This window comes from Salmo salar, chromosome 06 (genome assembly GCF_965601325.2).
Source record: "Salmo salar chromosome 06, fSalSal1, whole genome shotgun sequence".
Lineage (NCBI taxonomy): Eukaryota > Metazoa > Chordata > Actinopteri > Salmoniformes > Salmonidae > Salmo > Salmo salar.
This window is the reverse complement of record NC_138296.1, coordinates 64,465,577-64,491,203: the sequence shown is the minus strand read 5'-3', so window position 1 is coordinate 64,491,203 and position 25,627 is coordinate 64,465,577. Positions and strand designations below refer to the sequence as shown.

The window sequence follows — 25,627 nt, the reverse complement described above, 5'->3', positions numbered from 1 at the left end:
TGATCATTTCAGCAGCCAATACATTAGGGAGATAATTTGGCAAATTTCAGAAATGGTACTGCTTCCTTCTCTTTTCTCAGTTCTCATCGTCACACTTGACTGCATTAGAATTAGAATTATACAAATAAACCATTCAATTAAATGACCGGCATCTTGCCACAGCTTTATGCAAATCTGTAATTGCATTTGAGGACAAGAACCCTGAGAAGAAAACACTTTTGCTTTAATGCAGTGTGGTAATTTCAATGTAGGTTGTCTGGAGAACAGTGAAGGCACACGAGGATAGGCTTTTTAGTGGTGAGCAGCACATGTACTAACTGACAACATTGTTTTAGGAGTGGACAAAAACTGTGGACTTAACCTTGATCCACCCAGACATTTTAAAGCAACTTGTACATTAATACAGTATTATACTTGCTCAAGGTAAACAAACAAAAAACACAGTGTAGCTATCCTTCAAGGTCAAATGAGAATTTGTCTGGTAAAATTAGAATTGTTCACCTTTCCCCTGCTTTTCCAGAAACTCATATGAACATGTATTTGTGTTTCGCCGATGGGTTCAGTGTATGAGATGGGGTACTCGCACTGTGGCAGACCCTCCTTTGTACATTTTTATTGAATGGTAAACAGTCTCTTTCAGATTTAAATGTTTGTATTCCCTGGCTAGTGCACATAAATCATTAATTTAACCTGGAAACATCCATTGAAATATTAATGACATTATTACACACAGCCGAATGAATAAAGGAGAGAGGACTGTTGTAAAGCTGCCAAGGCCACCAGTGGGAGGTTTCAGCTAAACTGTGCTCTTTAACAACAACACAAAATGTTTAATGATGTGTTGTGTATGTGAGTAGTTGTAGAGGCCAATTCATTCTATGGTTTAAAAACTCCCTTTATTTTCTCAAGCACTCCTCTAATAGTCAATGAACGACAGTGTTAACTCATGATTATGTAGCCGACTGTATGTAAATAGTTGAAATGAGGACATTTTGCATTGAGGGCATAAATGAGGGGTTTATTATGCAGTATTAGGTACTAAATGTTTGTTTATTATTAGAATGAATGTGTGTGTAGTGTCTCTTGAGTGCCAAGGGTCTACTGTGTGAGATATTCAGGGTCATATCTTAGGGTGCTTGCAAGTCAGTGGAGGCTCCACCTCGGAGGAAGGGGAGGACCATCCTCATCAGTGAATTTCATAAAAATAGTGAAACCTTAAAGTTGTCCTTTTTAGATAAAACTATGCACAATATATGTACATGTGACCAAATAATTGATTAATGAAGGTCTACACTAGCCTCAACAACACGGACAACTAGTTTTCGTCGTCCTCTGGGTACAATGACTCTAATGCAAAACCTAGGAGGCTCGTGGTTCTCACCCTCTTCCATAGACTTACACAGCAATTATGACAACTTCCAGAGGACATCCCCCAACCTATCAGAGGTCTTGCAGCATGAACTGACATGTTGTCCACCCAATCAAAAGATCGGAAAATGAATCTAGTACTGAAAGCATAAGCTACAGCTAGCTAGCACTGCAGTGCATAAAATGTGGTGAGTAGTTGACTCAGAGAAAGACAATAGTTGAACAGTTTTTAACAAATTATTTTCTTCAAAAATGAAGGAGAAGCAAGAGAGATATTTTGGAAAAAAATTGCTTTCACTGACTTAGCTAGCGAATGTGGCTAGCTAGTTTAGCCTACTCAAACACACATCTCAAACAGAGAGGGATGCTATGTTATCTAGCTGGCTATGGATATCCAACACTGGAACTCTTCTAAGTTAAGTTGTATTCATTATTTGCCACCGGGGCACGCCGATGGAACTGCTAAACTGCTTGCTGCTGACTCTACACTGTACTGCACGATTGTAGCAGGTCTACTAACTTGTGAGTTCTAGTAAGTATGTCGACTAGGATGTTAATATGGTGACGACAATGTAGTCTGTGAGTAGCGGTTAGCGGTTATGACAAGGTTTGGCTTGGAAAGGTTTTTGTGCCTGGTCACAGAAAGCTGATGTGTTGTGCACTGAAGTCCACAAGCAAAGGGAAAAGGGGAGAGGAGGAGAGCGTGTAGACATGAGAAGGAATACGAAGGTATCATGCTGTTTGTATGTGGCTGCTATGAAAGTGAACTGTGTTTGCGTGTGATCAGGGGTGTATTCATCCTGCCGATTCTGTTGAAAAGTGTTTCTTAAAATGAAGCAAACGGAACAAAATTGGAATAAACATACCTGAATTTGTCCAATAGAAACTCTCGTTTGCAACTGCTAGACTAATGATTACATCCTTAATCAGCTAGATACAGGCAAGATTGCAAGGTGGTATTGAATGTGCCAATGTTTGTCACCTTGATTATTCAAATTTCAACATTGTACATTTTATTCATAGGCTAGGTTGTAGCAACATGATGGGAATAGGGAACATTTTAGTACCATGTAGTAGCCTAAACCAATGTTACATTGAGCTGGGTGAATGTGAATGACAGACATCCAATATGCTGTAATAGAAATAAGGCCATGCTCATAAAAATAAATAAATTGGCCTCCCATATCTTAAACGGCACCGACCGCCACTGTTGCAAATGATTGTGTGTTGCTCTGTACTCAAGTAATGAGAGGGATCTGAGTCTTGTTGTGAGTAATTCAGAGATTTTACTGTGAAAGAAAGTGTTCATTAAGGACCGCTCAGGCTGATTGGCGTCTGGTTTATCCTTGAGGGCAGTAGAGGATTTAGGTATAGGCAACATTGGCAGCTGCCAGGGGCGGCACGGGGCGCCTGCACAAAAACATTTGGAATGGTGACATTTGCGTGATCGGTTTTCTATCGCTCATTTGCAAATCACGTCAATGATATCATGTCACCATGTGGGGCAATTAACTTTGTCGGAGTGGGCTAGGCAGGCAACTGCCTGGGAAGGTCTCCCCCTCAGAAGTACGAGATGGGGTGGGGGTAGGTTGACCTCAGGTCTCCCCACTGGAAGCCCGAGGTAGGGGGAACGGGGGAATCTATCAAATAGCACACCTCTAACTTTGTACAGTACTAATGCAATTAATAAAATCAGTCACATTACGAAATGCTACCAAATACACCACAATCCATTCATAATACTGTGAATATATAGTTTCACAGACATATTGTTGCATTTTTTTCTGGTTTGTGCGAAATCGTTAAGAATAATATGAAACCAGTCTGCACACTACCAAGGTGAACTGGTTTAGTCTTGACTCTTGGTTGACAGTGTTGGGGGATGGGTAATGTATTGATGCTCTAGTGCCAAATCAACATGTGTTTCTATTTGTCTTTGTTAATTCTTTTTGATATTTATGAGTATTTTTGTATATATTTTTTATATAGTTTTAAATATTATGATTATGTTCCAAATGTCTGACAAAAAATGAGTTAGTGCAGAATGGTGCTTTTTGGGGGGGCCTGAAGTGGGGTTCGCCCAGGGAGCCATACAAGCTAGAACTGCCACTGCTTGAGGGATAACTGCTTTCGAAGTGGACAAATTATGCCAATCAGTAAGAACAATAGAAGAATCACCGTGAGTGCCCTGTCAGGCCTTTCTCTCTAGCTGTTCACAAATAGTTTCACAATTATGTCCATCATGATCAGACACTTTCAAATGTGTATACCTTTCTCAGCCACTTAAATGTGACTGAAAATAGTAGTGTAATTTTTACTATACAATACAACTATTTCTAAATGGAACTCAAATCGTCCCTCTTCAATCAGGATCCAACATTACTAGAGAAGAGAAGAAAAGAAAATGTCTTGCCTCATTCATCTTGTTTTAGCAACCTGTCTTGGTTCCCAAATGACTATAAACACACCTATACTAGCCAGGCCTGTGTTTGAATGAGGGAATGAGGTTAACCAATCAAGCGCTCTGTGTTGACGTGTACAGTAAAGCCTTTTTCTTTAACAAGGAAAATTAACAGAATGACCAGGAGTGATGAGAGCAAGGGATGGAGGAGGAAGGTGTAGCTGGAACGAGATGCTCTGGGTGCCCTTCAGTATCCTTCCAAGCAGAAGTCATTTAATTGGCTGATTTTTAGAGGGATTGGTGGGGGGGTGAGTCAGAGCATGTCTCCCATTTTTTGGTTAGATGTGTGGGCAGATGATGCCAGCGCAGTACTGGTAGGATTTTTGAAGAAGGGAGTGGGCCTCCACTTAAACTCTCACAGCACATGACTCTGGTACTCGATGGCCAAGCAATGCAGCAGGCCTCAGCGGATGTCGTTACCTTCATATAATGGGCTGGTGTTTATATTGCACCACCTTTTCACAGGCCCAATTAAATGTCTGAGTTCAATGCCTAAAAACCCACGCTGAAACGACAATGTATCACTTTGAAGAAATGGCTAGATACAGAATGCAGGCGCAAATGTTTCTGCCAATGGACATGCTCTTTGAAGCTACTCTTGAATACTGCAGGACACACTTCATATTTGCTCAGCCATCCATTTCTCCACATATTCTCTCTCGGCTGTGTCTGCATGTCATTTATTAATAAGCATGTGGAGTGTGAGTAGTTGGGCAATGAGGTCTTTCCTCTTGAATGAACAACCACCGTCTCCCTCGCTGTATGAATCCCAGCAGTATACTGTACTAAAACGCCCATTTTGTCTTCCCAGCAAAACCCAAAGCCTAAATACCTTAGATACAATGATATTTCATTTAAACAAGTGAGCATCACACTCATTTCACAAGATAGTGTAGTAGACAACTTTACTATCACACGCTGTGCAAACAGAGGTCTGAGCGTACAATGGTATGTGATGGGGGCTGACTGAGTGAGAGCTGCTCAGAGCTTGAACAGCTTCCCTGTTCCAGACGCTACCCACACAGCCCCTCTTTCCTAGTTATCACAGCGCTTTCATTTCCCAGAAGGCTTGGAGGGAGCTGTGGTCTGCCCTAATAAGCTGCTTGGAGGATATTCAGATATTCAGGATAAAGATGCATCCTCTCATTCTCATAGTGACATTGGCAACTGCATTAATTTCCCTCTTACAGACACACTAGAGCTAATTTGTACCTGGTTAGAATCCTATTTCTGCATTCCATATTCCATGCAGTAGGGAGTGGAGCAGTATTGGCATGGGCCCTGACCTTCTAAACAAATGTCAAACCTTTCAAACGTTCACTGGATAACTGCCATATGTGGCAAATGTTACACAAAACAAATATTTCAAACTTTTTACCACTAATATCAAATATAAAATGAAAAGTCAGACAAGAAAAGTTTTGTTACATTCCTAACTAGGCTTGTTTATATATCTATCCTTCCATCCTTGTTAATCGCATTCATTACTTGATGCAGATAAAGAAAATGCCAGAAGACATTTTTATACTGTTTGAATGTACCACAACTACTTTAACTCCATCTCCATTTCATCCTAATTCAAAAGACGACGTGAAAGCCGACAGGTACAGAAATATACATTGTTTTACACCAACATGATTGACTTGATGTTTTAAGTGTTGATAGGTTTAGAAGCTAACAGCGAGCAGCTATTTCCAGAACATATGTACCCATTACGTCAAAAAAGCTGACGGGGAGTGAAGATGGGGAATGTAAACAGATATGTCTACATACTGTACCCTTTGTTGCTGTGAACAATGCAGACTGCAAGATCTCTGAATCATTCATGTTACCCACTCACTGTGCAACACCTATCAGCAGGGGTTGTTGAAATAAGTTTCATAAAGTTCATGACGGCAACCACTTTACACCCTCGGATAGAAGTGACATCACACAGTTTATACCCTGCCTTGTCACTTCTATCTGAGGGTGTAAAGGCAGGGTATAAAGTCTGTGATTACACCCTCAGATAAAATTGACATCACATACTTTATACCCTGCCTTTACACCCTCAGAAGTAACGACATACAGTTTACACCCACCTTTACACCCTCAAAAGTGACATCATACAGTTTACATCCGCCTTTACACCCTCAGATAGAAGTGACATCGCACACTTTGCTGTAAACTTGTCAGGACGTGGCCCTTTCTGGGTATAGCTCGTGGCATCCCCCTCTCTCTCTCTCTCCCCTACACCCAGGTTCTGTTATCTCAGGTCGTAAATTCCTGGAGGAGACTCTCTCCCTCTGGCCATGCAGAAAGAGAGACACATAGAGAGAACAAAGGATTTCACATGGCGAACTCCTAAATCCCCAAAATGGGAATTTGATACAAAAGATCCACTTGTTAGAAGGTGGGAAAGGTCCATTGATATGAGTGTGTTTCATTTGGTGACCTCAGAGAGGACAGGAAACACACATAACTATATCTCTGTATATGTACATTTCTCAATTATGGGATTAGCATCTAATTCTTGTATAAAATAAATGAGTAAAGATGAAACTATTTGTGAAATGATGTGATGTTAAACATTTAATGAAAGATAATTGTATGCCCTTTAAAGTTTAAGTCATTGGCCCGTCCCCCGTGAGCACAGACATGATCTGGCGTCATAGACCCGGCTTTTCTATTGTTACGAATAAAACCCCCTCCTGAGGAAGTCCTCTTTAGACCATGTGTACCTCGATGGACACCGAGGGGGCACAGGTTGAGTTAGACCACAAAAACCTCAGTATAAGCTAAGGTTGAAATGGTTGTTGAATGGAGCATTGGCTACACGGCTGGAAATGGTTAAACTCTGAGACTATCGATCCCTACAGAATAAGAGCAAATCTTAGATAATTTCTAGCTGCAGACTAGTAATTATTATGTCAACCTGGGATGCGAAGACCGACAACCACCGAAACAGCTATTCTATGAGAACATTTTCTGAGTGGTACTCTGAAGTATCCATTCTAACCACGAAATACTTTGCTCTTCAGAGAAGCAGAGAGAGAGAGAGACTTGGATGAACTCTCCAACAGAAGGACTGACGATTCCAACAGAGATCACGACGACACACTGGGCGTAAATATGTATTGATTGCAATTATTCCCGAATGAGTGAGCGTTCATGTACAAAGGATTAGCATTTCAATTAATATAATTCTAAACGGTGTAGTGACTCCTTTTGTCTTTCCCGCCCTTTTCAGTCCACATCCACTTCCCTTTGTCCACCAAGCCGTCATATCGGCTTAGCCCACTAGGGAACCTCCCCTATCCTTTCCTTGTAACCATATGTACTGTGTTGTTTGTTTTGTGCATTTCTGTGATTATTTAGTTAGTTAGTAAATAAATGATTAAGACAATTGACGTATGGATGATTCATAGTAAAGGCTGGGTTTGTGCAGATAACCAACAATTTATGACGTTTGGAATGAGACTAAGGTGAGGTAAAGAATAATTAATTAATTAGAAGACTAATTGATCAGATATTAAAATATTATAACTTTGTAATCTGAAGATTTTCCTTGGTGCCCCGACTTCCTAGTTAATTACATTTACATGATTCGTTTAATCACATTATAATTACAGAGAATTGAGTTGATAAAATAAAATCACTTTAATGATGCCAAAAACACGACACTTGACAAGACACATGTTATTTCTTGATTGCTATGCACGGACCCGGTAAGAATAACAATCTCAGCCCATTCACAGCACAGCAGTAGCCACTGACAAAGAAGTCCCTCCCTTAAAGGCCATTATGTAGTCAAACTGTGTAACCAGCTCTTACAGACGTTTTCTCAATCAATACAGTGTTTAAAAGCAGTATGAAACATTTACTCTGCCTACAATGATTCATAGGCTACTCTTGGCACAATCAAGCACTCGTTATGGCATTTCACTGAAACACGACATGACCCCTGAACATAGAGGTGCCTTCAGAGATAGAGGCAGGAGGGTGGGTCACTGATTTCACTGCAATGGTTTAGAATGTGAAGTAGGTGGACCTCATGAGACGGTCGAGTCCCCAGAGACCTCCAGCCTTGACTCACCTGACACCCTCAGCTTAGTGTGGACAGGATAGGTCACACTCTGGTTTACCAACACGCCTTCTGGAAAATGAGGATGGGGAACAATAGGCCATGTGACTCAGTCAAGACATTATTAATAGGAGTGTAATGCCCCTGAGTGATCTTGGATGCAGCATAATGGTGGAGTTTCCTAAAACATGAAGGACAATAACAAGGTGCTGAAGTTCACAGAAAGTAAGCCAATTAGTAGATAGAGGCAAGAAACAGTCTTAGCTTGCTCATTAGTTTGGCTAAGTAGCAGTTTTATCAAAAGTTGAATAACTGAATAAAGAAGACATCCAAATTTCAAGACACTGTCTTACTGGATCAATGACAGTAAAACAGATATGACATTTTAAGCAATCTTTATCATATTCATGTTTTTCTCTTGTTTTGACCCATGAGCCTTTGCAGCTCTCCTTTGTCACATGCCTGAAGCAGCTGCCTTGGGTTTAAATACTGAGGGTGCCTTTGTTGCCATGGCAGTCAGAGGGGGTCCCAAACCCCTGCCGGAAATGTGTTGCAGATTGACGTCTTAATGAGATAGAATAGCATCCCGAAGGCCAGGGTTTCACCCAATGCTCCCATTCCCCTGGTGAGTGAGGTCCAAACACCAAGGCATCTCTCAGCTCCTACCAATTAATCCTGGCCTGCCCTGCTCCGCAAAGGTACTTTGCCATCAGTGACGGAGGAGTCCCCAAGGAGCACCGGTGGGAGGATCTAGCAATGAGGCAGAACTAACAACAAAGTACTTTTTTTTTCTTTTGATATAATATTTATGCTGAAATAGATATTGTTTTTTTTGGTTTGTTGATTGTTGTTTGAAGCCGCAATGTTATTTGCTTTGATGCTAACTCTACAGATGGCCTTAGTTTTGGATCTTAAGGAAGATAAAGTTTGACTATCTCCAACTTTATCTGTAACCTTTTTCTGTTTAGGATGAGTATCCGAGCGGGAGTTGTGTGGACAGTAGCCTATATATGCCACGATATTCTATAAATGTTTACAAAATCAAAGAAAAAGATACTCTTTATTACTTTGCATGAAGTAACATTCACTACTTAAGAACATCAGAGGATTAGTCAGTGCTTCATCCATATCCCACTGGGCACAGACGGCAATTCAATGTCTATTCCATGTTGGTTCAACATAATTTCATTGACATTACGTGGAAACAACGTTGATTTGACCAGTGTGTGCTCAGTGGGATGATATTACCTTATTATTTTATAAGTGGCTTATTGGAAGATGATATATTGTGAATAGTCTACCCATGCTAAGAGAGCATAGCAATAACAGACCAAATCGGCAAGGCGGAGGCTGTATTGTTGAAGAATATGAGTGGCGGATTGGAATTCACGCCACTCCACCTGTCCAAAATAGACTTGCACCCAGACATCCAATGTTTCATTGATTGCTGTTTTACAAAATACCACCTCTTACAGATAAGAAATAGGGGACACAAAAATATTAAAACCAATGTCTTTCTAATTGCAGTCAGATAGACATTTCAGCAAAAGAAAACATGGAAAATATATCAGATCCTGAACATGCACATGACACAGTTTCTCCTGTTCGTATTGACAATGTGCAATCCTTGTTTAAATATCAGGCTTCCTGGAAGTCACACACATCTTGGTTCACTCCCCCTCCAGATGGAACCATCTTATGAGACTCCTCTCTACTCTGGCAGCTCCCAATTCGATACTCCCAGATCTCCTATTGTTCAACATGGGAATGCTATTTACTTCCTTGCCAAAGATAAAGTATTTTCCCTTCTCAACAGATTCAAAGTTTGTGGGGCGAGAAAGCAAATGTTAGGAGAATTTCTCAGTTCATTCACTTTCAGAATTCAAGAGACGAAATGAACATCAGAAAAACAGATGCGAGCAGAAATACTCTGTACTGTTTATAATAGTGATTCTATCTTTGTGTTTAAAATACATCTAAGGCAAGGTTAAATACTTTTCTGTGAATACATAGCACATTTCCAAGGCTGGGGAGAACAAAATAGTATAGGCTATCATAAAAGACAAATGTTACTCATTGAAAAGCTTCATTTTATTCTGAGAAATTTGTAAATTGTACATTTTACGCCTTTTTCTTAAAAAAAATAGCAGTGTGTGTTGAGAACAATACATTATTAAAAGCTCCATAGCAAAATATCTAGCCAACTCTTGTACGTACACTGACCAGTTTGAACAAAAAGTACCGCGTGTTGCAACAACACAAAGACTATAGATACGTGACAAGAAAAACAAACTACAAGTTAATGGTGTAGGTTTCTGTACTTCTAAGTTCACTTTAAACCTAATTTGAACAAAATGTATGAATTGATTTGTGCTGCAAATATCTCACACACGTAACACAGCCACTCTTTCTTTAGACTGCAAACAGACGGACTACCTGAGCGCTCCATCCCAAAACAACATGTGACCACCCTTACAATTTACTAAGCAACACTGACAGTGAACAGCTAGAATTGTATTTCAGAATGATCTTGTCACACAAACAAACACATTGTTAGATTTAGGTCCAAGTAGTGGGCTTCATATAGCCTGGTCCCAGATGTGTTTGTGCTTTCTTGCCAACTCCTATGGTCCTCATCAGGTGGCAATGACCATAGGAGTTGGCAAGACAGCACAAACACATCTGAGACCAGGTTTTGTAAGAGTTCCATTTAAAACCTGGTCTCAGAGCTCCCTCGTTTCATAGTGTTGCTCATGAACTGCTTATCGTGTTCAAAGCTGAGGTTATTGTGAGACCTGGAGATCATGAGCAGTTTCTCTTTCTTGGTGTAATCCTGTTTGACTGCTACCTGGGGCAGCTGCAGTCTGTCCATAGGATCCTCCTTGTTCTCCAGTTTCATGTAACCTTTACTATTGCTGCGGTCCAGCCGGGGCCAGCTGGGATGTTTCCTCTGCTCTGGCTTCACTGTCAGGGTGGTCGGCCTTCGATCCAGGTCCAGAGACTTGGAGTGAGAAGACAGCATGTGGAGGGAGTTGTTGGAGCCGAAGTCCTTGCGGGCAGTCCCGGGGGACAGGTACCTCCCACTGGCAGAGCCTGGGGACAGAGAGCTATGAGAGGACGAGAAGGAGTGGGACTCTGTGGCCGAGTTACTCCTGAGGAGCATGACGTCGGGAGGTTTGTAGGCTTTGGCAATGTCCGCCGGGACAGGCACAGCCATGGACTCCACAGAGGGGGGTCGGGACCTAACCCTAATGTGCTCCAGGTCCTCTGTGATGTTGTCCATGTCAGGCTCGTCGATCACACAGTTGTTGAGCTTGATAACGGGCAGGGTGAAAGCGCTGATCGAGGACGAGACGATTGACCTGGTCTGGCATCTTTTGGGGAAGCTGCTCTTCTCGTCCCTGTGGTGGCTGCCCTCATGCTGCAGACCAAAGATGGAGCCAGAGCGCTCTCTGTAGAATGAAGGCAGGAGACCATGCCCCCCTTTGGCCTCGTTGAGAAGACCCTCCTCGTCCTCCGTAGAGCTGGCCCTGCGAGACACCCTCACATTGTTTCCCATGCCGGGGAAGCCTAGCAGGGTGTTAGCCGCAAGCTTGGAGGCACACTGGTTCTCATAGGTCCTGACCTCATGCTCCCCATAAGAGCCGGAGTAGGCCCCGTTCAAGTACTTGTGCTCTTTGATCCTCAGGCTATGGATATCAATGACGGTGGAGTACATGTCTCTCATGTGGATCACCTTGGTCTCCCGGTCCCTGTTTTCGTGCAGGATGGCATTGGCACAGATGAAGATGAAGATACCGATACCCATGGTGAAAGGGCCCAGCATCTTCATCTTCTCAGAATGCAGGTGCTGCTCAAAGAACTTGGCCAGTGTACCGCTTTCCTCCCGGGTCACCCTGGTGTCGTTGGTGGATATCTTGGCGTTGGCCGCTACGAGGTCCTCTCTGTGTGGCCAGTAGCCCAGCGCGGCCATGGCGATGCCCATCAGCAGGATCAATACACCCAGGATGAGGAAGAACCCAGAGGCAGAGTAGAGGCGGATCTTTCCCCTGACCACCACTACGTCGGCCCGGGGTTTACGCTTGGCCCTCCTCTTCTCCTGGGCCTCTCCTGGGGCTGGGGACTGGATGGGCAGGTGGTGTTGGGAGCGGGCCGAGTCCTGTCTCTTCAGTGCAGCAAGGTGGCCCGTAATCACTCCACCAGCTGAAATCATCACTACCGCTGTCCACGGCCCTGTAAAGACAGAGAAGGGGAGTGAGATGCATCTGGTATGTTTACTGATGTCTCTTCTCTAGTTGCTGGGTTGCTGGCACTGTCCTCCTGGTAATCCCATGGTGGGAGGCAGAGCAACCTTAACCTTTGGGGGGCGTCATCAAGCTGGGAACAGCATCTGCAGAAACTGCTCTTATGCTTGCTTTGGTAATTAAGAATGATGACAATTATGTTCTAATATGAATTCTAGTCACAGCCCATAGGCAACAATTCATTTGATAATCTGGTGTTTGCCCTCTTTGTTTTTCCTCGCTAAAAGAAAGGAGGGCCTTTTTGGAAGCCAAAATGATGATTGAACTTGCAAATTGCATTATGTTTGTGAGCGAATGAATCCAGATTTAGCTGTGATATTGCAATTTACACATGCCCCCTGCCTTTTCCGCTCCAGCTGTTTGTATCTCTCGCTCTCTATTTGAATATATATATATATATATATATATATACACATACAGTGACGGGAAAAAGTATTTGATCCCCTGCTGATTTTGTACGTTTGCCCACTGACAAAGAAATGATCAGTCTATAATTTTAATGGTAGGTTTATTTGAACAGTGAGAGACAGAATAACAACAAAAAAATCCAGAGAAACGCATGTCAAAAATGTTATCAAATGATTTGCATTGTAATGAGGGAAATAAGTATTTGACCCCTCTGCAAAACATGACTTAGTACTTGGTGGCAAAACCCTTGTTGGCAATCACAGAGGTCAGACGTTTCTTGTAGTTGGCCACCAGGTTTGCACACATCTCAGGAGGGATTTTGTCCCACTCCTCTTTGCAGATCTTATCCAAGTCATTAAGGTTTCTTGGCTGACGTTTGGCAACTTGAACCTTCAGCTCCCTCCACAGATTTTCTATGGGATTAAGGTCTGGAGACAGGCTAGGCCACTCCAGGACCTTAATGTGCTTCTTCTTGAGCCACTCCTTTGTTGCCTTGGCCGTGTGTTTTGGGTCATTGTCATGCTGGAATACCCATCCACGACCCATTTTCAATGCCCTGGCTGAGGGAAGGAGGTTCTCACCCAAGATTTGACGGTATATGGCCCCGTCCATCGTCCCTTTGATGCGGTGAAGTTGTCCTGTCCCCTTAGCAGAAAAACACCCCCAAAGCATAATGTTTCCACCTCCATGTTTGACAGTGGGGATGGTGTTCTTGGGGTCATAGGCAGCATTCCTCCTCCTTCAAACACGGCGAGTTGAGTTGATGCCAAAGAGCTCCATTTTGGTCTCATCTGACCACAACACTTCACCCAGTTGTCCTCTGAATCATTCAGATGTTCATTGGCAAACTTCAGACGGGCATGTATATGTGCTTTCTTGAGCAGGGGGACCTTGCGGGTGCTGCAGGATTTCAGTCCTTCACGGCGTAGTGTGTTACCAATTGTTTTCTTGGTGACTATGGTCCCAGCTGCCTTGAGATCATTGACAAGATCCTCCCATGTAGTTCTTGGCTGACTCCTCACCGTTCTTATGATCATTGCAACTCCACAAGGTGAGATCTTGCATGGAGCCCCAGGCCGAGGGAGATTGACAGTTCTTTTGTGTTTTTTCCATTTGCGAATAATCGCACCAACTGTTGTCACCTTCTCACCAAGCTGCTTGGCGATGGTCTTGTAGCCCATTCCAGCCTTGTGTAGGTCCACAAGGGACAAGACATCCTTGGAGAGCTCTTTGGTCTTGGCCATGGGGGAGAGTTTGGAATCTGATTGATTGATTGCTTCTGTGGACAGGTGTCTTTTATACAGGTAACAAGCTGAGATTAGGAGCACTCCCTTTAAGAGTGTGCTCCTAATCTCAGCTCGTTACCTGTATAAAAGACACCTGGGAGCCAGAAATCTTTCTGATTGAGAGGGGGTCAAATACTTATTTCCCTCATTAAAATGCAAATCAATTTATAACATTTTTAACATGCGTTTTTCTGGATTTTTTTGTTGTTATTCGGTCTCTCACTGTTGAAATAAACCTACCATTAAAATTATAGACTGATCATTTCTTTGTCAGTGGGCAAACGTACAAAATCAGCAGGGGATCAAATACTTTTTTCTCTCACTGTATATATGTCACTCTCTCTCGCTTTCTCTCTTACACACACCACAGACAAGCACACACAGATGCTCTTTTCCAAATTACTCCATCTATTTGTCATCTCAGGAGGAACATCTCATTTCCTAGTAAAATGGTTTAAAGAAATATAAGAGGCCGTTACTTATTCCCTATGATCTTAAACGGATCTTAAATTAAAAAGTATAGAATTAGTTATGGCTGTCTGTTAATGGAGATGACTCACAAGGGACCTTGAAATATTTTACAGTAAAATAGAGCCTCAGCTAACACAAGCGGCATTGGTGAGTACTACTCAGTACTCAACTGTACTACCATACTACAATACAGTACTCAGGTGGCCTGACTACCATACACCATCATATTTCAACATTTGCCAATGGACCATGACAATCAATTTATGGGAGAAATATGTTATCTTTCTAGGAACGGTAATCTCATTCAGTGTATCTAATAAAACCCCTTCAAAAGTACCAACAACCAGGTTGAAGGCAGGAGAGGTGCAGTAACATGCTGCTTCACCAAGAGGTGTGTGGAGTGAATCATCAACATCCTCTCTCTGTCAGCACTAACAACAGGAGGTACTGTAGTGTGGACAGGTTGTCATGTTTACACACCAGAGTGTGTCCGAGGAGCACACTCTCACTCTATAGGGAATATTTACACTACCGGTCAAAAGTTTTAGAACACCTACTCATTCAAGGGTTTTTCTTTATTTTTACTATTTTCTACATTGTAGATTAATAGTGAAGACATCAAAACTATGAAATAACACATATGGAATCATGTAGTAACCAAAAAAGTGTTAAACAAATCAAAATACATTTTAAATTTGAGATTCTTCAAATAGCCAACCTTTGCCTTGATGACAGCTTTGCACACACTTGGCATTCTCTCAACCAGCTTCACCTGGAATGCTTTTCCAACAGTCTTGAAGGAGTTCCCACATATGCTCAGCACTTGTTGGCTGCTTTCCTTCACTCTGCGGTCCGACTCATCCCAAACCATCTCAATTTGGTTGAGGTCGGGGGACTGTGGAGGCCAGGTCATCTGATGCAGCACTCCATCACTCTCCTTGATCAAATAGCCCTTACACAGCCTCGAGGTGTGTTGGGTCATTGTCCTGTTGAAAAATAAATGATCGTCCCACTAAGCCCGAACCAGATGGAATGGTGTATCGCTGCAGAATGCTGTGGTAGCCATGCTGGTTAAGTGTGCCTTGAATTCTAAATAAATCACAGACGGTGTTACCAGCAAAGCACCTTCACACCATAACACCTCCTCGCTCAGTGCTTTACAGTGGGAAATACACATGCGAAGATCATCCGTTCACCCACACCGCGTCTCACAAAGACGCGGCAGTTGGAAACAAAAATCTCCAATTTGGACAAATTTCCACTGGTCTAATGTCCATTGTTCGTGTTTCCTGGCCCAAGCAAGTCTCTTCTTCTTATTGGTGTCCTTTTAGTAGAGGTTCTTTGCAACAATTCGACCATGAAGGCCTGATTCACACAGTCTCCTCTGAACAGTTGACGTTGAGATGTGTCTGCTACTTGAACTCTGTGAAGATTTATTTGGGCTACAATTTCTGAGACTGGTAACTCTAATGAACTTATCCTCTGCAGCAGAGGTAACTCTGGGTCTTCCATTCCTGTGGCGGTCTTCATGAGAGCCAGTTTCATCATAGCGCTTGATGGTTTTTGCGACTGCACTTGAAGAAACTTTCAAAGTTCTTGAAATATTCCATATTGACTGACCTTCGTGTCTTAAAGTAATAATGGACTGTCATTTCTCTTTGCTTATTTGAGCTGTTCTTGACATAATATGGACTTAGCCCTATTTGGTAAAAGACCATCTTCTGTATACCACCCCTACCTTGTCACAACACAACCGATTGGCTCAAACGCATTAAGAAGGAAAGAAATTGCTCAAATTAACTTTTAAGAAGGCACACCTGTTAATTTTGTAACTCTGTGTTGTTGTTTTTGTCGCACTGCTTTGGTTTATCTTGGCCAGGTCGCAGTTGTAAATGAGAACTTGTTCTCAACTGGCCTACCTGGTTAAATAAAGGTGAAATAAAAAATAAATAAAAAATTGAAATGCATTCCATTACTGCATGAAGCTGGTTGAGAGAATGCCAAGCGTGTGCAAAGCTGTCATCAAGCTAAAGGGTGGCTACTTGAAGAATTTCAAATATAAAATACGTTTTGATTTGTTTAACTATATGGTTACTATATGATTCCATATGTGTTATTTCATAGTTTTGATGTCTTCAATATTATTCTACAGTGTAGAAAATAGTAAAAAATAAAGAAAAACCCTAGAATGAGTAGGTGTTCTAAAACTTTTGACCGGTAGTGTACATCTGAGCAGGGTTGGGGAGTAACGGATAACATGTAATCCGTTACATGTAAGGGATTGCAAAAAACGGTAACTGTAATCTGTACGTTACCAGCAAAAATATTGTTATCAGATTACAGATACTTTTGAAAAACTAGTTGATTACTTTTAAATTCAGAAAGGATGCTCAATGACATTCAAATCAGCATTGACAACTTTTTTCCATCTGAGCGAGTCTGACCACAAGGATGACACACCAAATGTTTTTTAATGAATTAATTAATTTAACCTTTATTTAATTGGGAAGTCAGTTAAGAACAAATTCTTATTTACAATGAAGGCCTACCCTGGCCAAACCCTAACCCGGACGACGTTGGGCCAATTATGCACCGTCCTATGGGACTCCCAATCACGGACAGTTGTGATACAGCCTGGAATCGAACCAGGGTCTGTAGCGATGCCTCTAGCACTGAGATGCAGTGCCTTAGACCGCTGCGCCACTCTGGAGCCCTGATAGATCGCGGGAAAAGAGCAGGTATAGGCTTTTGTAGGCTACAGTCCGAGCTATGTCTTCCAATGGTGCGACTGCTGTCGGCATCCAAAGATTATCCAACTTGAATAAACGCTTGGAGGTAAGGATGACAGCAGTGATGTAGTTTACGGCGATACAGATATCACTTATTGATATCTACATAGCGCATTGATGTGAATCATACTGCTACCCTCTCATTTAGCTATTTGCGCCTTATGGATTGCGGTTGTTGCGGATGGCTGTTTACCAATCTAAATGTGTATTTGAACCCAATAATGGTTGAATTCAAGAAGTTTAAGCTGCCTATCAATCATTGTTTTTGAAACCTATGGACAGCCAGTAAAAAATGTGCTCTTGCAAAAGCTGCATAGTGCGGATTCAAGCCTATGGAATAAAAGTGGGGATTTTATTGCTCAATCTAATTCATGCTGATAAAAAAGAAAATACATAGGTCTAATGGACACATGCTCAACCTTGCACACTTTTGATAGACTTAAAGGGGAAATCTGTAGTTGCTACATGCATTTTTGTATTTATACTGTTGAAGTCGGAAGTTTACATATAAGTTAGCGAAATACATTTAAACTCAGTTTTTCACAATTCCTGACATAGTAACAATTCCCTGTCTTAGGTCAGTTAGGATCACCACTTTATTTTAAGAATGTGAAATGTCAGAATAATAGTAGAGAGAATTATTTATTTCAGCTTTTATTTCTTTCATCACATTCCCAGTGGGTCAGAAGTTTACATGTACTCAATTAGTATTTGGTAGCATTGCCTTTATATTGTTTAACTTGGGTCAAACGTTTCGGGTAGCCTTCCCACAAGCTTCCCACAATAAGTTGCGTGAATTTTGGCCCATTCCTCCTGACAGAGCTGGTGTAACTGAGTCAGGTTTGTAGGCCTCCTTGCTCACACACGCTTTTTCAGTTCTGCCCACAAATATTCTATAGGATTGAGGTCAGTGCTTTGTGATGGCCACTCCATTACCTTGACTTTGTTGTCCTTAAGCCATTTTGCCACAACTTTGGAAGTATGCTTGGGGTCATTGTCCATTTGGAAGACCCATTTGCAACCAAGCTTTAACTTCCTGACTGATGTCTTGAGATGTTGCTTCAATATATCCACATAAGTTTCCTGTCTCATGATCCCATCTATTTTGTGAAGTGCACCAGTCCCTCCTGCAGCAAAGCACCCCCACAACATGATGCTGCCACTCCCGTGTTTCACGGTTGGGATGGTGTTCTTTGGCTTGCAAACCTCCCCCTTTTTCCTCCAAACATAACGAAGGTCATCATGGCCAAACAGTTCTATTTTTGTTTCATCAGACCAGAGGACATTTCTCCCAAAACTATGATATTTGTCCCCATGTGCAGTTGCAAACCATAGTCTGGCTTTTTATGGCGGTTTTGTAGCAGTGGCTTCTTCCTTGCTGAGCGGCCTTTCAGGTTATGTCGATATAGGACTTGTTTTACTGTGGATATAGATCCTTTTGTATCTGTTTCCTCCAGCATCTTCACGAGGTCCTTTGCTGTTGTTCTGGGATTGATTTGCACTTTTCGCACCAAAGTAAGTTAATCTCTAGGACACCAAGACCTTCCTGAGCGGAATGACGGCTGCGTGGTCCCATGGTGTTTATACTTGCGTACTATTGTTTGTACAGATGAACGTGGTACCTTCAGGTGTTTGGGAAATGCTCCCAAGGATGAACCAGACTTGTGGAGGTCAACACATTTTTTTCAGAGGTCTTGGCTGAATTCTTTTGATTTTCCCATGATGTCAACCAAAGAGGCACTGAGTTTGAAGGTAGCCTTGAAATTCATCCACAGGTACACCTCCAATTGACACAAATGATGTCAATTAGCCTATCAGAAGCATCTAAAGCCATGACATTGTTTAATGGAATTGTCCAAGCTGTTTAAAGGCACAGTCAATTTAGTGTATGCAAACTTCTGACCCACTGGAATTATGATACAGTGAATTATAAGTGAAATAATCTGTCTGTAAACATTTGTTGGAAAAATGTATTGTGTCATGCACAAAGTAGATGTCCTAACCGACTTACCAAAACTATAGTTTGTTAACAAGAAATGTGTGGAGTGGTTGAAAAACGAGTTTTAATGACTCCAACCTAAGTGTATTTAAACTTCCGACTTCAACTGTATATACACTACCGTTCAAAAGTTTGGGGTCACTTAGAAATGCCCTTGTTTTTGAAAGAAAAGCACATTTGTTGTCCATTAAAATAACATCAAATTGATCAGAGATACAGTGTAGACATTGTTAATGTTGTAAATGACTATTGTAGCTGGAAACGGCTGATTTTTAATATCTACATAAGCGTACAGTGGCCCATTATCAGCAAACATCACTCCTGTGTTCCAATGGCACGTTGTGTTAGCTAATCCAAGTTTATAATTTTAAAGGGCTAATTGATCATTAGAAAACCCTTTTGCGATTATGTTAGCACAGCTGAAAACTGTTGTGCTGATTAAAGAAGCAATAAAACTGGCCTTCTTTAGACTAGATGAGTATCTGGAGCATCAGCATTTGTGGGTTCAATTACAGGCTCATTGTAAACATTGTAAATGTAAAGAAACACTGTATAGCCTCATAACATGATTAAAACAAAACATTTTATATCACGGATGGTCAATCCTTGCATCCATAGCTTTTTCTATCTGAGATTGGTTACATTTCTCCAGGCCCATCCCTCAGCTTTTTACCAAAACAGAGGCGGAGTGACCATTTTGTTGTTGTTTCATCTGTGGATTTGCCCTTTAAATAGCTGCATACTATCAAGATATCAAAGTGTCACCAACAAAAAGGTAAACAATAGGCCTATGTGGCATACATTTTTCACATGTACTGTAAATTACACTTTTCAGTAGTGCTCAAAGCATGAGCGCAGCATTTGTTTTCAACTGGAATCAATGAGCCCAATCAGTCCTCCATGACAACAAAATCATAAACAACAGAGTAGGGCTGGCTAATAAGTTCTTAGTTTTGGGGTAATGCTCAGGTAAAAAAAAGTTGGTTAATCTACACTTCCATACTTCCAAGTCCTTGTTGCCTTGGTCTGTCATAAAGGACAGACCAAGGCGCAGCGGGTATAGTGCTCATTCTTACTTGTTTATTTGAAGAGAACACTTAAACAAAGAAAAAACTAACGACAGCAAACCGTTCCGTAAGGTTCACAGACTATAATGGAAAATAACCACCCACAAAACACAAGTGAAACAAACCTCAACTAAATATGGCCTCCAATTAGAGACAATGACAACCAGCTGCCTCTAATTGGAGGTCATTGACAAAACCCAACATAGAAATAGAAAACTAGATATAAACATAGAAATAGATAACATAGAACCTAAACACCGAAACACACAAAACAAACACCCCCTGCCACGCCCTGACCAAACTACAATGACAAATAACCCCTTTTACTGGTCAGGACGTGACAGTACCCCCCCCCCCCCAAAGGTGCAGACCCCGAATGCACCTCAAAAACAACAAAAAAACCACGAAAACAACCCCAAACTTAAAGGGAGGGAAGGGAGGGTGGCCACCGTCAACAACGGTCCCTGTGCTACACCCCCCCTTCCCAATCCTCCCACTACGGAGGTGGCTCTGGCTCTGGGCGTAGCTCCCGTTCAGAAGACTCTAGGCTGGGGAGCGTCGCTGGAGCCTCCTGGCTGAGGAGCGTCACTGGAGACTCCGGGCTGAGGAGCGTCGCTGGAGGCTCCGGGCTGAGGAGCATCGCTGGAGGCTCCGGGCTGAGGAGCGTCGCTGGAGGCTCCGGGCTGAGGAGCGTCGCTGCAGGCTCAGGGCTGAGGAGCGTCGCTGGAGGCTCAGGGCTGAGGAGCGTCGCTGGAGGCTCAGGGCTGAGGAGCGTCGCTGGAGGCCGAGTGCTCACTGCAGGCACTGGCTGTACCGGGTTATGGAGGCGCACTGGAGGGTGAGTGCGGGGAGCAGGAACAGGACGTACTAATGGCAGAGTGCTCACAGCAGGCACTGGCTGTACCGGGTTATGGAGACGCACTGGAGGGTGAGAGCGGGGAACAGGAACAGGACGTACTGGACTGGGCAGGTGCACTAGAGGCCTGATGCGTGGGGCTGGCTTTGGAGGCGCCAGACTAGTAACACGCACCTCAGGGCTAGTGCGGGGAGCAGGGACAGGACGTACTGGACTGGGCAGGCGCACTAGAGGCCTGATGCGTGGGGCTGGCTTTGGAGGCGCCAGACTAGTGACACGCACCTCAGGGCTAGTGCGGGGAGCAGGAACAGGACGTACTGGACTGGGCAGGCGCACTAGGAGGCGCCAGACTAGTAACACGCACCTCAGGGATAGTGCGGGGAGCAGGAACAGGGTAAACTGGACCGAGGAGATGCACTGGTGGCCAGATGCGCTGCGCCAGCTCACTTCTCCCTGGCTGCCGGCCAACTCTCGCCCGGCAACGCTGCGGAGCCCTTATTGACTGCACCGGACTGTGCGTGCGTATGGGCAACACAGTGCGTATCTCCGCTTAACAAGGTGCCTGCTTGATCCGTCGCTCCCCATAATAAGCACGGGGAGTTGGCTCAGGTCTCCATCCTGACTCTGCCCAACTCCCTGTGTGCCCCCCGATGCCTCTCGGCCTCATGTAGCTCCCTTAATTTCTTCTCCCAGAAACATCGTTTTGCCTCCCACGTCCATCCTTCTCCTCGGTGCTCCAATCCCCGCTGCTTGGTCCTTGTTTGGTGGGTGGTTCTGTCACAGGCGTCGTAAAGGACAGACCAAGGCACAGCGGGTATAGTGCTCATTCTTACTTGTTTATTTGAAGAGAACACTTAAACAAAGAAAAAACAAACGACATCAAACCGTTCCATAAGGTTCACAGACTATAACGGAAAATAACCACCCACAAAACACAAGTGAAACAAACCTCAACTAAATATGGCCTCCAATTAGAGACAACGACAACCAGCTGCCTCTAATTGGAGGTCATTGCCAAAACCCAACATAGAAATAGAAAACTAGATATAAACATAGAAATAGATAACATAGAACCTAAACCCAAAAACGCCGAAACACACAAAACAAACACCCCATGCCACGCCCTGACCAAACTACAATGACAAATAACCCCTTTTACTGGTCAGGACGTGACAATCCTATTCTTGAAGATCAAGGGGTATAAAATTTTTTGGAATGACTGGAATTCTGATAGATTTTTGTTTTTAATGTAAAGATATAATTGAATCGTATTATTATATGTAATAGAAAGCGATGGGTTGGAAGAAGCCTACATAACTTTAACATCCATAAATGTAACATCCAAATATGGCTAGTTATGTAAACTTTAGCATTGATTTATCCTGCAATAGATGTTGTTCAATTGGTAACATACATGTTAGTCTTCTCTAATGCCTCTTAAGGGGAAAGTAATCTCAAAGTAGCGGAATGTAAATCAGATTACGTTACTGAGTTTGGGTGATCCAAAAGTTACTTTATTTGATAACAATTTTGGACAGGTAACTAGTTACTGTAACGGATTACATTTAGAAAATAAGCTACCCAACCCTGCATCTGAGTACATCCCTCAAGGCACTTCCTTAGTAGTTTAAGGTCACTGCACATGATTGCATGGTGAAAATACTAGATGTCATATGTTCGGATCTACAAATGTGTGTTATTCCCATTGCAGACAGAGAGGAGACTCTTGGGCGGATGCATGACAGTTGTATGACCCACTTCTCTGACTGTACCCATCCCCCACCCACCCAGTACCCCCCCCCCACCCCACCCAGCATTAGGTCTGAGAGCAGGTGTGGGTGGTGTAGCCTTTTGATGTCGACTTATCTAAAGTTCACCATTAAATACCAGGATGAGGAGAGAGAGGCGCAGTGGGCGGCAGGGGGTGGATTATATCAATAAATCGGAGAGTGCAGTTCCTGTTGACTTTCTTTTCTTCTTTTTAACGATGTGTTTGGAACATAGAACATTGCTTGAATGCCACGTCTTTTTTCCAAAGGACACACACAGGAAATCTAATAAGAGTAGGACACCCCATGAGAATCATAAACATCAGTGGACGTGAAAAGACTATTCTGTCAGAGATTAAACAGAATAGATGAAAAACAGACAATAATATGTCAGGGTGTCAGTGAATTAATATGTCTGTTCAGTGTTGAAAACTAAATCTAGTCTTCTCAGATTTTAATGTGTCATACTTGACATGAGTTTAAATGATCAGATAACGCAATGTTGAAAGAAAATTGCATATAATCAAAAATACCCTTGCTGCTTTGGCAAATGATTTATTGACTGCAGCCATAGCAGATGAGATGAGGAGGAGGATTGTGGTCAGGGCATTATTGGTGTGATCAAGGGGGCAGCCTGGTCTCATAGACTAGACGTAACATAGTAAATGTACATCTGTGACGCTGAAATTAGTATGATATGTTTGGTATGGTTACATAAGACAGATGATTACGTAAGTCAACCATTCCCATAACCCTAACCTTAACCCTTTAACCTAACTCCTAACCTTAACCCCTAACCTTAACCCCTAACCCTAACATCTAGCCTAGCTAACGTTAGAATTAGCCACCTAGCTAACATTAGCCACAACATATTGTTATTTGTAACATATATAAAATGGATGATACCATATGAAACATAACATATCACTCTAACCACTCTAATATCACTCTGAGTGTCTCAGATTTACATTTACTATGTTACATCTACCCATGAGTCCAGGTTGAAGTGGGAGGTGTTGTTCCAGACGCTGCATAATGTCTGGATTAGAGAGAGAGAGAGTGAGTGAGAGAGAGAGAGAGAGCCGTGTCAGTAACTTCTAGACGGGCGCGTGTGTGCAGTGTGTGGGTGGGCGGTGTAATGGTACCGCTGGTTCCAAGAAAACGAATCATTTGCACAGTAACGCAATAAACAATAATATAATCAATCACTGCATGTGTACGTGTAGAGATACAGTATGTAAAACCTACAAACACCAGATCAATAGAATATTTGCCGCTATGTTTCTATTTTCATTTTAAAAAAATGCCTGCAGGGTAAATTGTTTAAAACAGCTATGAATAATAGCCTGTGATGAAACGATGGGAAGGACTTTTGAATTCACCCGAATAAAATAATAAATTCATACAAGAATAAAATAAAAAAAATTGAGAGATCAAAGTGGTGAGAAGGATATAAATGATATTTGATACGAGCGCAGCTCCATGAGACTACCCAGTCAATGGATTCGATAGATAAACACGTCTGTTTAAATAAAGGTTAAAATAGAACCACGTAAATAATTGTTATTTTATTACAGAAAAGGCCATCGAGGACAATACATTTTTCTTGAAGAATAATGTAAATGTTTCTTACCTGAAAAATAGGGTGCTTCTTTCAAGCTGGTGTTATTTGCCCATTACGCATGGAAAATGATAACGCAAGCCATGTTTCTCAACACTCATGGTTGGCTTGCTATGTCCGTTTGTATTCCCATTACATTTATAATCGAGTGCCGATACGAAAAAGAATAAACTTCCAAAGACAAAAGGTTTCATTGTTTCGCTCCATTTCCAAAACGCGCACCTGGACTGTTGGCCACACGACTATACTAACTGCTCCAAGCTGCGCAAGGCGCAGAGAATGTCTACTATTGTTTTACTGTCAAACGTCTCAACTTTTTGTCACTAAAGGCAGGTGATCCACACACAGTCGACTATAACAAATCAAATACGTTTTCTGTTTAGCCTACTAACTTTAAAGTATTCACATCTGGGGACAAAGCGCTGTGAATCCTTTTGGAATAGAACCAAGACGTCTTATCATGTCCACTTTCAATTCCTCCATGGAATGGTAGCTTGTAGATAGACTCTCTCCACCAGCTGGCTTCAGCTCGGAATAATGCATTTATTGGGATGTAGACTAGGAAAAGCATTGTACTCCCACAGTGAGTAGAGAAAAAACAAGAGAAAACTTATTTGAATAATTTATGCGTCGAGAAGTCAAGCATCTGAATACAATATGACCATAATAGTTTACAATGTCCCCAATGCAAAGACAGTAATTGATGCAAATATTGATAACACGTAGTAACCTAAGCTCCCTGCATGTTGCTTTCAATCTGGAGATGCAAATGATTGAGTTAACCAAGTCCTTTGATGATGACCATTTAAGAATGCAATCATTTATAATGTCCCCATAACACAAATATAATAGCCTATATAGCCACTGAATCCAGATTAAACTAATTCCCTGTTCCTACGGCCTACATGCGGTGATGAGCAAGCACACTCGGAGAAAACAACCAACTGTAGCTTATTGTAGCAGGAGCAATTAAAGGGTTAAAAGCCCAGAGATCTATATCGAAATGTTGCAGATGTTTGAGTCTGTCATTTCCTGTGTTTATGCAATGCAAGTCTGGCTCAACTGGATACCCCAAAAAAAACATATTCACTGGGGGCTTCGAGAGAGCTAGGGCTTAAAGTGTACGTGGCTGGGCTTTTATAATCATTTCTCCACTGTGATACTG

The 25,627-nt window shown here is 42.3% G+C and overlaps 1 protein-coding gene across 1 annotated transcript; it reads right to left on the bottom strand.

The window, feature by feature from the left end:
- Positions 1–9,965: 9,965 nt before the first annotated feature.
- tmem200a (transmembrane protein 200A) lies at positions 9,966–25,411 on the bottom strand. Its single transcript, XM_014205070.3, has 2 exons — positions 24,475–25,411; positions 9,966–12,125 (listed from the first exon to the last, which is right to left on the bottom strand). The coding sequence occupies exon 2, from the start codon at positions 12,103–12,105 to the stop codon at positions 10,603–10,605; it is 1,503 nt and encodes a 500-aa protein (XP_014060545.1). The 5' UTR covers positions 12,106–12,125; positions 24,475–25,411; the 3' UTR covers positions 9,966–10,602.
- Between the last annotated feature and the right edge of the window lie 216 nt (positions 25,412–25,627).

Excerpts from the sequence above, each read along its gene's own strand:
- tmem200a (XM_014205070.3), bottom strand. The coding sequence starts at position 12,105 with ATGATTTCAGCTGGTGGAGTGATTACGGGCCACCTTGCTGCACTGAAG.